The sequence below is a fragment of the Myotis lucifugus genome, unplaced genomic scaffold (assembly GCF_000147115.1).
Source record: "Myotis lucifugus unplaced genomic scaffold, Myoluc2.0 scaffold_43, whole genome shotgun sequence".
Lineage (NCBI taxonomy): Eukaryota > Metazoa > Chordata > Mammalia > Chiroptera > Vespertilionidae > Myotis > Myotis lucifugus.
The window spans coordinates 5,758,812-5,772,299 of NW_005871091.1; the positions used below are offsets into that span (position 1 = coordinate 5,758,812).

A 13,488-nucleotide genomic window follows, 5' to 3' on the forward strand; every position below is an offset into this window, starting at 1 on the left:
TCCATATGATAGTTATACACACAAAAATATATTTACCTCTTTTGAAACCATTGAAGACCTTGTCTTCCATTTATGAAGATATTGTTCACAATATTAAATTCAAATGAAAAATATGCCCCAAATTCCTTTCATGTCTAGTGTGGAGAGAATTAAGGTCCAGAGTAGCAGAATTTGATTAGTAATAAATGAGAACTACATCATTTTTAATATTCTTTAGCCTTAGCCACCTGGGATTCAGACTTACAGGTGTGATTACTTCTGCCCTCTGTTACATATTTTTTTGTTTCTAATCCTATTTTTTTTACCATTAACACCTTTAACTACATATTTTCTCACACTCTTATTGAGTGTAGTTTATGGGTCTTAATGCAGATAATTTTTACTTAAGATTTTATTGAATTGGGTACTTAAATATAGTAGTCATTAGTCCATTATTTATAAGGGTCTGTTAATATTGCAAGCAACTTTCTCTTCCTCACTAGTCTCTTCCATGAACTACTTTGGGATTTTTAAAAAAATTCAAAGAATATTCTAGTCTTGGAGATGATGCCTGGGATTTTGTATTTTTTCTTTACATATATATTTTAAAACCCTACCATTTAGGATCGCCTAAACTCAGAAATGTTTGTATTTATTGATAGGGTATTTTTCTTTTGGAATAATTTTAATAGAACTTCTCTATCTTACCTTGTGACTGGGTTTGTAAGTCATACACCATCCACTCTATAAAGTAATAGAAAAATCCCCAGGAATTTGAATTTCATTTGCATTTTTTAGATGAGACCAGAAAATTCTCAATTTTAAAGGAGGTTGCTCCTCCTTCCTAAACACACACACACACACACACACACACACACACACACACACACGGAAATGATTAGCCATAGTTAGGCAATCTTGAATCTTCTGAAGAGGGTGTCAAGGAAATAAGACATATTAAAAAGAAAGGTCAACGATGCAACTCTAGTTTTACATGATTTGCCCTGAAGTTGATACTTACTCAAGAGAGACTCGGCTTCTTTTGGAAGTCAGTCTAGCACTTATTTTTACCAAGTTCTTCAGTCCCTAAGGTTGTGAGTCAGAAACTTAGGATTCCCTAGAGATAAAGTCTCTACTTCTGCACATTCCAAATACCCAATTATTTTGACATAAAGAAAATCTTTTTTTAAATAATATATATTTTTAATTTTTTCAATTAGAGTTGAGGTACAGTATAGTTTCAGGTGATTGGAAATTTATATAACTTCCATACATTTCTTGGAGTATTCTGTGTATTTGTGGCTTCAAAATAAGTTAGGTCTGGAATCAGAATATGTACAAAAGTTCTCAGAAAAGTTAATCTTCCCCAAGAATTTGCCACCCCCCAGCTTTATTGAGAAATAATTTACATTACATTTTATAAGTTTAAAGTGTGCAATGTTATGATTTGATGAATGTACATAATGCAAAGTGATTATCATAATACCAGTAAGGTTAGTTAACATATACATCCTCTCAACATAGTTGTCTTTTTCGTGTGAGAGCATTCAAAATCTACTTTCATAGTAACTTTTTAAATTTTTTTTAGGTATGAAATAGATGTTCTCATAGCAACTTTCTAGTATGCAATACATATTGCAATACTATAGTCACCATGCTGTACATTAGGTCTCCAGACCTTATTAATCTTATAACTGGAAGTTTGTACCATCTGACCACCATCACTCATCCCTCTCCCCTCAACCCAAACCCCTGGAAACCACCAATCTACTCTCTGTTTCTATAAATTCCTGTGTCCTTGACCAGAATCGAATCCGGGACCCTTCAGTCCACAGGCCAGTGCTCTATCCACTGAGCCAAATCAGCCAGGGCTTTTTATTTTATTTATTTTTTATTTTTATTGATTTTAGAGAGGAAGGAAGAGGGAGAGAGAGATAGAAACATCAATGATGAGAGCATCATTGGCCACTTCCTGCATGACCCCTACTGGGCATGTGCCCTTGATCGGAATTGAACCCAGGGCCCTTCAGTCCGCAGGCTAACGCTCTGTCTGCTGAGCCAAACCAGCCAGGGCAGTCCATGTTTATTTGTCTCTTGTATTTTCTCTTCGGTTGTCTATCCACATCCTTTGCTTAACTATCTCTTGGTAGTTTGATAGTTTTCCTTTTAATTTGCTTAAACTCTTCATAGATTAACACTTTGCTCTCCAATTTTTTATAATTTTTTTTTTATTGATTTCAGAGAGGAAGGGAGAGGGAGAGAGATAGAAACATCAGTGATGAAAGAGAATTATTGATCGGCTTCCTCCTGCATGCCTCACACTGGGGATCAAGCCTGCAACCCGGGCATGTGCCCTGACCAGGAATTGAACTGTGACCTCCTGATTCATAGGTGGACACTTAACCATTGAGCCATGCTGGCTGGGCTCCAATTTTTTTTGCAAATATTTTTCCAACTTGTGTATTTCTTCCTTATCTTTTACATGTTATTTTAATTTTCATATGATCCATAAAAATATTGCCCTGGCTGATTTGACTCAGTGGATAGAGCATCAGCCTGTGGACTGAAGTGTCCCAGTCAGGGCACATGCCCGGGTTGGTGGCTCGATCCCCAGTGCAGGGCATGCGGGAGGCAGCTGATCAATGATTCTCTCTCTTCATTGATGCTTCTATCTCTCTTTCCCTCTTCCTTCCTCTCTGAAATCAATAAAAATATTTAAAAATTATATGAATGGACTTTTCAGGCTTGATTTTTTTTTTTGTTTCGTCCTTATGAGAGTGGAGCTGAAGATAATTAAATGCATACGCATACAATTGGGCCAGTAAAATAGTCAAATTCTAAATTATTGGATCTTAGAGCTGGAAGTCATCTTTAAATTAATCTAGTTATAACCCTTATGAGATGACAGAAAACATCTAAGTATGGTTGACGTTCTTCTTATTTCTGTCCCTAAACCCAGTGAGGCCACACAGCTTATTTGGGCACAATTGTCATTGTTAGAATTGCCTTTATATATACAACTCTATATGCAACTCATCTTTCCCTTTCAAACAAGATAAAAATAAGTATAAATTCCTTTATTGTGACAGCTTTTAAAGTATTTACAGATTGCTGACAAGGTTGTTATGTGGTAAAGAGTACTTACCATGGTTCTTGATATTTAACAGGCCCTCCAAAAAAGATGGTTAACATTATTATATTTAATTGCAAATCAGTGAGTCTGAGAACAATTTGCCTACTGTGGATACTATAAAGAATCACTTTTAGTTGGTTTTGGTAAATAAAATAGACGTAATTGTGTTCCAATATGAAGCTATAAAAACCAATAGAAAGAGTATCAAAACGAACCACTGCCACCAAAGAATATAATCTATTCCTTAATGAGTTGGGGGAAATACTGATTGCTCGTATGAGATAAAATTATATAACTTACTGAATCTGATTACACAAAGCCTTGGTAAGTCACTTAAGATAATTCCATCTAAATTAGAGGAGGCTCATTTTTCCTGATAAATGTATTCAAGTCAGTTTAACTCAGCAGGCACGTTGGCAGACCAAAAAGCCATGGGAGACAAAGTTGAGAAATGTCCAGCTCCAACAAATCGTGAGCTCCCGCGCTTACTGTGGCATTTCAGCAACGCCTTCCGGGTGGCCTCTCAGCTTTCACTCTTGCCTTCTTTCAGGCTAGTCTTCAGACAGCAGCAGGATGGGTCATCTTAAACTGTGATACCGATCAAACCATCACCCTCTGCTGACAGCCTAACATGTCATTCCAGCTGCGCTTCTGTTACGATTTGTTGCCTATGCCTTATTTGTTAAAAATTTTTTTTGAATATCACCTCTTGTTTAGGGCACAGTTTCACATTTATAGTAAACTGGGCAATGACCACCACTTGATATCTTATAAGGACTTCCTTCTAGACAGTAACTTTTTTCTGAAGATGAGAAGAAATACTGTATTCTGACTGTCATATGTTTCACAGGTTCCTATAAAACAAAGTAGAAAATATTTGAAGGAAGCAGAGCTCATACTTTCAAGTATTGGGCTGTCATTCCCATGCTCATCTTTGGGTGTTTGATTGCAGCCAGGGCTCAGGTAGCTCATCCTACATTCCTGGAACTCTGTGTGGCTTGGGGGTGGGTGAAGAACTAGCTACGACAGGAACACAGGCACTGGCAGGTAAGTATGAGCTGATTCCCTTCTCACCACACATGTCTGCGTCCAATGGTACCAGATGCCAAAGGGACAGATAGACACATTTGTAGTTGAGATGAGTGCTAGGTAATGTTAAAAATGACATATTTATTTGAGACATATTGCAAATTTGAGTCCTCTAAAATTGCATTGCAAATTTGAGTAATCATAAGAAATCTCCAACAAAAGATAAGGGGGTTTGATCAGCCCAAGTGCCCTTACTCACATTTGTATTATAATCAGTACAGATATATTCTCACTGAACCATCTCATAGATATCTGATCATATAGCTACTGTTAGAAATCTTGGGCATCCGTATATTAAAATTACTGTGATAAATGTTCAATTATCTAGATGCAGATGAGCAAATAGTTTATTCATTCTTCTCCAAAAGAACCCTGATAGAACAGGTTGCTCTTTGAGGGTCTTAATTATTTCACAGTGATTCTGAATGGATGTGATGAATGGTGCATTTCAAACGTGTGCTGATTAATATGATTATTTGTTTACCATTTTTGTTTAGTTGCCATTTATCATCTTAATGGCCCTGACCTAAGTACTCGACTTGTACCATATTTAATGTTATTATAGATTATTTAAATCCAGAGTTAGAAAAACATCTTAATACTGATTGAACTTCCCTCTAGGTAGGAGGAATCCTACTCAGGATTCTCCTTTATGGTGTCCTTACCCATGTTGTCCTGGATTTATTGGAGAAAAAATAACTTTGTACTTTAAAAGTTAGATCATTCTATTTCCAAGCAACTGTAATGATTTTTAAAAAATCACAACATTAATTATATGGGCCTCAATTCATTTCCCAGAACAAAAATGGACCATCTGCATGACTTTATGTCTTCTAGGAGTCACAAACTCAAATATCTTCACTCCTATGCACTTGAGTAAAACAAGTTGAGTCTAAAGCAATATGGAGAGGCGGGGGAAACTGTGGCTACTCTTTTAAATTCTATTTGACTAAACAAAATGCATGTGCTATATATTATTCCCTATCCCACCAGCTTATCACCCCCTCTATGCAATGTTTTCATTAGGATATGTCTTCTTTACTCTAATTACATTTTATGAATGACATGGTGATGGCAAGTGCATAGAGGACTGCTTTCTCTTCACAGAATAAAATGATTCCACTTTTAGAATTTCCTTGTGATGATCTCATACATTCTTTTCTTTCATAGAAGTTGTGACTAAGGAGGAGAATTGACTCTCTTAGGAACATCCCAGATTCCCTCCAGAAAACTTGTTGAGGGGAATGTTGTTAAAAAGTTACAAGTTTACTTTAACAAGCTTGACTTTAGTTGCAAGCACATGGGATCCCATCCCTATGTAACCTATTTGTATCTTGGTATCAGAGAGAAGTAGGTCAGTCAACTTTTAATGAAGCCCTCTGAGATGTAGTTCTCTGCTTAGATGTACATACCTGTGTTTTATATTCCTGTGGGAGGAGATTACCAGGTTATGAGTTAACAAGTAGAAAAGTAATGATGTCTTCCTAGGCTGACTGGCCTCCTTGGAGCCATTGTGTTTTACACCATCAGAGGTCATATAGAACTGAAAATTATTCTTTGTCTATTTGCTAAAGAGATGAATAGGAAGGTCTTTTAGCAATAAAAATACACACACACACACACACACACACACACACACACGCCGGGTGCACGAGATTCATGCACTGGAGCGGGGGTCCCTCAGCCTGGCCTGTACCCTCTCGCAGTCCGGGACCCCTCGGGAGATGTCCGCCTTCTGGCTTAGGCCCGATCCCTCTGTAGTCAGACATCCCTCTCGCAGTCCCCAGCTCTCCTAGTCCAGGACCCCTTGCTCCTTACCACCCACCTGCAGCGGAGGTGGGAGAGGCTCCTGCCACTGCCACTGGGCTTGCCAGCCATGAGCCCGGCTTCTGGCTGAGCAGCGCTCCCCCTGTGGGAGTGCACTGACCACCAGGAGGCAGCTCCTGTGTTGAGCGTCTGCCCCCTGGTGGTCAGTGCACATCATATCGACTGGTGGTTCCTCCATTTGGTCAATTTGCATATTATGCTTTTATTATATAAGATATATGGGAAATGTATGAATTTTGGAGTCTGTTTAATTGTGCCACTTCTTGCTGTGTGACCCAAGGCAATTTGTATAATTGTTTTTGGACTCCACATTTCTTACTGTAGAAAATCACATATATCTTCAGGGTTTTATGAGGATTAAATGTATCTACAACTTAAGTGATGTTAAATGTATTCCCTTCCATGAGCTACATAAAACATTACTCACTGATGTGTTTGCTTCATTTTAATTGACCTGCAACAGGGAAGAGGACCCTTCCTTTCTTTTCCCATTTCTCTGAAAACGTATGGGTGTTGTCCAGACATAGTCATGAGAATTTTCTATCGGGGCTCAGCAACATTATTGTTCTTTTATTTTTGTTTGCAGTCCTACTGATCCTCTGACAGCTTTGGCCTACCACTGATGACTCTCCAGCCTGCCCTTCAGGAGCCATTCTGAACCAACTGGGTCATGGTCCCTCTTCTCTACTTTAGTGTCTCTGGTATCGCCAGTGGTCATAGCTCCAATTTCCTTTCTTAGAGTTAGGATATTCCCGTTTAGGCTTCTTGAGGCTCTCCCTTTTGTGATCTTGGTGACTCTACCTATCCACCTATCCATACCTCTCTTTCTATCTCTTGAAACTTCTCCTTTTAGTGGTCCTCCTCCTTTCTTCCTGAAAATGTAGAGTACAGTCAGTAATACTTGCTCTACTTTTTTCATATCCTGAAAAGGTATTACCTATAACATTTGCATCAAAAATCACACCATCTACAGCATCAATTGAATTTCCATCAATAGTGTTTAAATTTTCATTTCATATGATGGCTAGACTATATCTGCCTGGTAGATGTAGTTGCACTATCACCAGAGCAACCATGGTTGTAGTTGAACTCTCCCTATTCCCCTGGCTCTTTGATTTTCCAAACTAAGACCCTTTCTTTAGAGTGAGAGAAGTGCTGTCAAGAGTAGATGAATGAGCTGGCATATTTAATCCTCACTATAAATAAGAAATCTGAGGCTCAGAGAAGTTAAATTACTTGCATAGACTATAGATTAGTAAGATAGATGTGGAGGTGAGATTTCAGTCATAGTCTCCTGAATTCACCTATATATCCAAAGTTAAGAGCGTTGGAGAAATTCTGAGGTTAAATTCAGTTAGGCTCTATTAACTTTCTTGCCTTCTAATATCTTAAATTTTCCTGATTCAGGTGCAGCTGGACTTAGGTATTTTCCTTCTTACTAGGAGGCAGTAGAGGAAATAATATATTCATAGTCAAGACCATGCTTTGAAAACTAGCATTACCACTTAGAACCTGCATGATCTTAACTTCTATGAGTCTTAGTCTCTTCACCTGTAAATTAAGAGCGAGGAGATATACTTTTCAACATTACTGTGAAGATTTAATAAAAATAAGATGTAAATATATAGCAACAATGCCTTGTGTATTGGCTTTGCATTCAAATTTTATAGTTTCTTACCTTTCTCTTCCTTTTCCTTTTGTTTCCTTCATTCTCTCTTCATTAAGAAGCTGTTTCCTGTAAAATTCTAAAAATGAAAATTTCCCTCAAAAACTGATTTTTTATATCTATTAAATTTTAATATACCATATTCAATTATCTTTCATTTCCTAGCAGGATTGATATTGGAGATACCTTTTACAAAGACTGAGTCAGAGCTATCTATTAATCAGCATGACTACTAACTGTAAACAACCAGTATTGTGGTACTAGTGAGTACAAGCTCAGGTCTGGTTGTATAAGATTTTAATATTTTTCTTTGTAATTTTTTCTGTGATCTATAAAGCAAAGCTGAAATCGAGCTGGCATGCATTACTATGGCAGGCATTCATTCTGATTTATTGGAGTACTTGCCATAGAAGTTGTTAAATATTTTTTTAATATCATGGCTACTCATTAGTCATTTATAAGTGTTATCTCAGGTTACGGAGTTTTTTAAATTAATAACTTTTAATTTAATTGGAAGAATATAGAATATGTAATATGATTTCTTTGAAATTTGCTGATTCTTACCCTGGCCTGTGTGGCTCAGTTGGTTGGAGCATTGTCCATTACACCAAAATTGGTAGATTTGACACCCCGGTTGGGGAGCGTGTGGGAGGCAGCTGTAGATGTTTCTATCTCTCTCTCTAAAATTTATTGATTCTTGCTTTCTGCCTAACAAAATACCAGTTTTTGTGCATATTTTATATGTGCTTTAGAAGAATTTGTATTTCATAATAGTTGGGTTGTTAAAGTTGTCAGTTGTTTCGTTCAAATCAAAGACTTCTTATATCCTGTTTGTGACTTCATATATTTCTATATTTTTGGAACTAGGTTTTCTTTTATCTAATGTTGGGGAAATATTAGCTACTTACACAGTTATGAGGATCTAATGATATGATCTTGATAAATTATTTTGAAAACTAAATATACCCTTCTGAAGTTTTTAATCCATTTATTTACTTATGCATCAATTTAACATATTTATAGAAATAACATACTATGTGCTAGGAATGGAACTTAGGTAGGTGCTAGGTATGCATTAGGGAAGAAAAGACTTATATTTTCCTCAAGGTCCTAAGTTTGTTTGTTCTCACACATATTTCAGGGTCTCCTATAACTATTCAATTTTTTTTCATATGATTATTATTATTATGTTATTTTAAAGTATATTAAAGAGGCTTTCATAATCTATATTTTAGACACAAGAAATAAACTGCAAAAGAAATACAAATATCTTGTCCACTAACTTCTGTTATTTGGTTGTGCCTGAAAATGATAGCCCAGCCAAATCTATTGCTTACACTCTTATCTCATTCACTAAATTTCTCAAGCAAAGAATTGCGTGTTTTATTTCTTTAAAGATATTCAAGGCTAAAGACTTGACAGGCTATTCATTAACAAGAAGTAAAGCTGAGAAACATATTCAAACCTCCGAGGAGGTGGCACTGGTAGCTTCTGGGTTATAGAAAAGAAGAAATGAAAACTGAAACCAATGCTGGAAGCAGCTCAGGAGTTGCCATTGTCACGGTGAAGAACCACAGCTGGCCAGATGCTGACAGAAACAAGAAGCACATAGGGAGGTCCCTTATCTTCATCCAACCTACTTTCCATTCTCTCTAGCAACTCTTTTGGAAGAATTTAACGGAAGCTAGCTAGTGAAGGAGAAATGTGTTTTTTACTGTGCCAATCCCAACTCAAAGCGGAGAATAGAAAAATGGATTCGAAACAATAGTTTAATAGCATCAAAATTACTCCATAAAAAGTAAGGATGAAAACCTTGTGCATACTCAAAGCTTTATGACCCATTAAAGTACACCCAACACTAATAATAATAATAAAACAGTCAATATTTATTTAAATTTAGTATGTTTCAGGTGCTTTTTAGTGCTATGCATGAACTAACTTATTTAATCTTACGTAGAAACATTACCTTCTAACAAGAAAGGAAGATATTATGGACTTATTTTTACAATTTAGAAGTAGTTAAAGACTTTTACTTCAGATTTGTGTTTTAAACATAAACTCTCATAGATTCCTCAAAGGGCGAGATCTGACTCAGTTCCTCCAATGGCATTGCTCTCCTCCCCTCCCTTCTCCCCCCCCCCTCCTCTCTGTACTCCTCAGCAATAATGATCATCTCAATTTTGAGTTATCTTTGTCTTATCTCCCCAAAACCCTGTAGCTCCTCAGTTCACTGAACAACTGGCCTCTCTTTAGCCATTTCTAATCCTCTTATCACCGTTTCTGTCAGTTATCAGTTCTGTCTAGTTCTCCTACTGCATAGGAGCTGTGTGATTCAATGCAGAGTGGGAAAGAAGTCTTCATTACAACCTGGTTGGTCAGATTTCTTTTTGAATTACTATTGTTACCTCGGATATGACATAAATACATTTCTAGTTTTATAGATGATGTGACTCATTTAGTTATTGAAAAATATTTATTGAGCATCTATTATATGTCATGTTCTATTCTAGGCCTTTGCAATGTAGGGTAATAAACAGATAAGTTCCTACTCTCAGAAAGCTTATATGTGTGGTAGACAGAAATAGTAAATAAATGAACCAATTAAAAATGAATATATATAAAAAATGAGTATATCATGTGCTGATTAATAATCACTTGAATAATTAATAATGTACTTTAGGTTATAAATTCCTTTTTAGAACACTTTTTGTCTTTATTGTTTTCTGAAGGTTTAAGAATAATTATGTTTTGCTGGGGCTTCCTAAGAGATTTTCACCATTTTGCATTCCCATAATAGTATTTTTTTAAAGTAACATTTATTTTTTTTAAAGTTAGCATGTGCATATATAGGAAACTAAAAAATACAAGCAAAGAACAAAGGCATCCATAATCACAAGCAGTTTATAGTCTGTCTATAATAGTATTTTTTATAACCACAAGTATGTGTTATTTCTGCAGTTAGAACAAATACTGATAGTAATCACAGCAACCAAATCAAAATATTTTATTATTTTTTAATGATCTGCTTTTTAAAAATTGTATGAGAGAGAGAGAGAGAGAAACTTTGTTGTTTTACTTATTTGTGCATTCATTGATTATTATGTGCCTTGACCGAAGATCAAACCCACAATCTTGGTGTATTTGGACAATGCTCTAACCAACTGAGCTACCCAGCCAGGGCCCCAAATATTTTCATAGTATGATTTTGAATGAGATAGTAAATTCGTTTTCACATGGTAATTTTCTCTATTTGCATTTTGTGTCTGCCACAGCTTTGAATGGCAAGTCACATAGTGTAAATCAGTATTCACCTATAGTCCATCAGAGACGTTTTTCCTTCCCAGCATGTTCTTCACAGCAGCCTTTACATCTTTGTTCCGAAGACTGTAGATGAGAGGATTGAGCATGGGAGTCATCACTCCATAGAAGAGGGAGATGAGGGCCCCAGTGATGTCTTGATTATCTGTACCAACAGACTCTTTAGACTTGGGCTTTGCATACATGAAGAAAATGGTTCCATAGAATATAATCACCACTATCAGGTGGGCTGAACAGGTGGAGAAGGCCTTACGTTTTCCTTCAGTGGAAGGGATCTTCAGAATAGCAGCAACAATAAAAATGTAAGAAAGGGAAATTACTAGCAATGGAATAACCAGAAAAATCAAATTTGACCCTGCCATGCTGATCACATTGATTGAAATATCAGCACAGGCCAGTTTCAGGATAGCCAGAATTTCACAGACAAAATGGTTAATGACATTGTTAGCACAGAATGGTAATTGCATTGCGAGAGATGTCTGTACCACTGAGTCCACGAGCCCAGAGACCCAGGACCCAGCTGCCATGAGCATGTAGGCACCTTTGCTCATGATGACAGGGTATCTCAGTGGGTAGCAGATGGCCACATAGCGATCAAGTGCCATCACGCCCAGAAGCATACATTCTGTGGTCCCCATGGCAAAGGAGAGAAGCATTTGCACCATGCACCCAGAGAATGAGACACGTTTCCTTACTGTCAGAAAGCTGTCAAGAATTAGTGGGACAGAGGAGCTTGTGTAGCAAATGTCCAGGAAGGAAAGATTACAGAGGAAGAAATACATGGGGGTGTGCAAGTGAGAATCATAGATGATTACTGAGATGATAACTCCATTTCCCAGCAGGATCATCAGGTACATCCACAAAACTAGCACAAATAAAACTGTCTGGAGCTTTGGGTGGGCAGAAAGTCCAGCCAGGACAAATTCTGTCAATATGGAGTCATTGGTCCTTTCCATATCATGTATACCATTTCTCCAAAAGACTCTCTGGATGATAGAACAGAAATTTGTTAAAACATTGTAGGTAAGCGCTCCTCCTTTAAGAAACATATTCAGTTACTGTATGTAGTTCTGTATTTGGATGCAACATTATAACTCCGGGACAAAAGTCATAAAATAAATGATAATACTGAGAACATAGAACCCATTTCCATCATCCTGCTCAGTTACAGCTGATGCATTGGATTTGAAGCATGTTCCCCATTCTACAAGAATACTCTCCTTTCTCTCTTACGTTTGTCACTGGAGATGAATATTAGTTGCCAATTAACATGTTATTCTCAGTTGATTTCAATAATTGATATTACCTGACGGAATCCTGTATGTATTTGAATGCTTGACACAAGGCTACAAGGCTGACTTACCCTCCAGGCACAGTAGACCTACCATCCTGTTAGGAGACTATGAAAATATTTTGATTTCTTTTAAAATCTGAGTAAAGCAATGAATTTTTAAGTTTTAATACATAGTATTAGTATATTTATCTTTGTGCCAATGCAGATATAAAGTGTAATATTATTGCATGGAAGAAAGAGCCCATAAAGGCAAAGTGCCGTAGGCCCATCAAAATCATAATGCAGTGCTGTGTGGTTAAGTCACTTTCTAGAGCTCAGTATGTTGTGCTGGTGTATATGCATTCATTACATATATGCATACAGTTTCATTGAGGACAGGTGCCTTATTGAAAGGACATATATTTATATTACTTCAGTATCTACTTCAATTTGATGAGGAATTTTGTGTTCAAATACATACATACATACATACATACACACATAAATGTTTTTTAATATAAATGAATTGAAAGTATTTACAAAGTCAATTTAATAATGAATAGAGTGATGTAATGTGTATTGTAGGCTACATTTGTTTATTTTTACTTTATGTAAGAACTATAACTTAGGGATCAACTGTAATAACTACTTTTATTAAAAATGTATACATTTAATTAAGTCAGTGACATGCAAACATTATTTTTTAGCAAATAAAATTTACATGGAAGCATAAAATAGGAAACAAACTAAAAGGAGAATTTTTCTGGTCAAAGTTACACTGCTTTGCAGGGAAGGAAAAAGCACTATCTTTTAGTACCTTATTCACTCTTCCTCCCTCAATTTGGTTTCCAAGGGGCGTAGTTTGAACACAAATGCAGTAAGTGTGGAGTAATATTGATAAACTGCATTTTAATAATTTTATTATCAAATAAAATAGTAATATGTGTATTGATTAGTCTATGCCATATATATTTCTAAGTGATTTTTATGCATATGAATCCAAGGAATAAAGAACTATTATTGTATGCATATGGATTTTTCTTATTAGCCTTTCTTAAATATTTGCTAAACATCACCAGTAAATCATAACATGAGTAGACTGAAGAAAATAAAAAGCAATTATTTTGTGAGATGCAAGAAATAAATTTGGTGAAGGTCAATTCACAATTTTTATATAAACTATTTGAAGTTTAGAAATAAAAG

At 36.2% G+C, this 13,488-nt stretch overlaps 1 protein-coding gene across 1 annotated transcript; it reads right to left on the reverse strand.

Annotated features, from left to right (window-relative positions):
- Positions 1–11,005: 11,005 nt before the first annotated feature.
- On the reverse strand, positions 11,006–11,968 carry LOC102418334 (olfactory receptor 13C8). Its single transcript, XM_006088107.1, has one exon. It carries the CDS (start codon positions 11,966–11,968, stop codon positions 11,006–11,008), a length of 963 nt encoding a protein of 320 aa, XP_006088169.1.
- Positions 11,969–13,488: the final 1,520 nt, after the last annotated feature.

Bases quoted from the DNA above. Each gene is read 5' to 3' on its own strand.
- LOC102418334 (XM_006088107.1), bottom strand. From the start codon at position 11,968: ATGGAAAGGACCAATGACTCCATATTGACAGAATTTGTCCTGGCTGGA.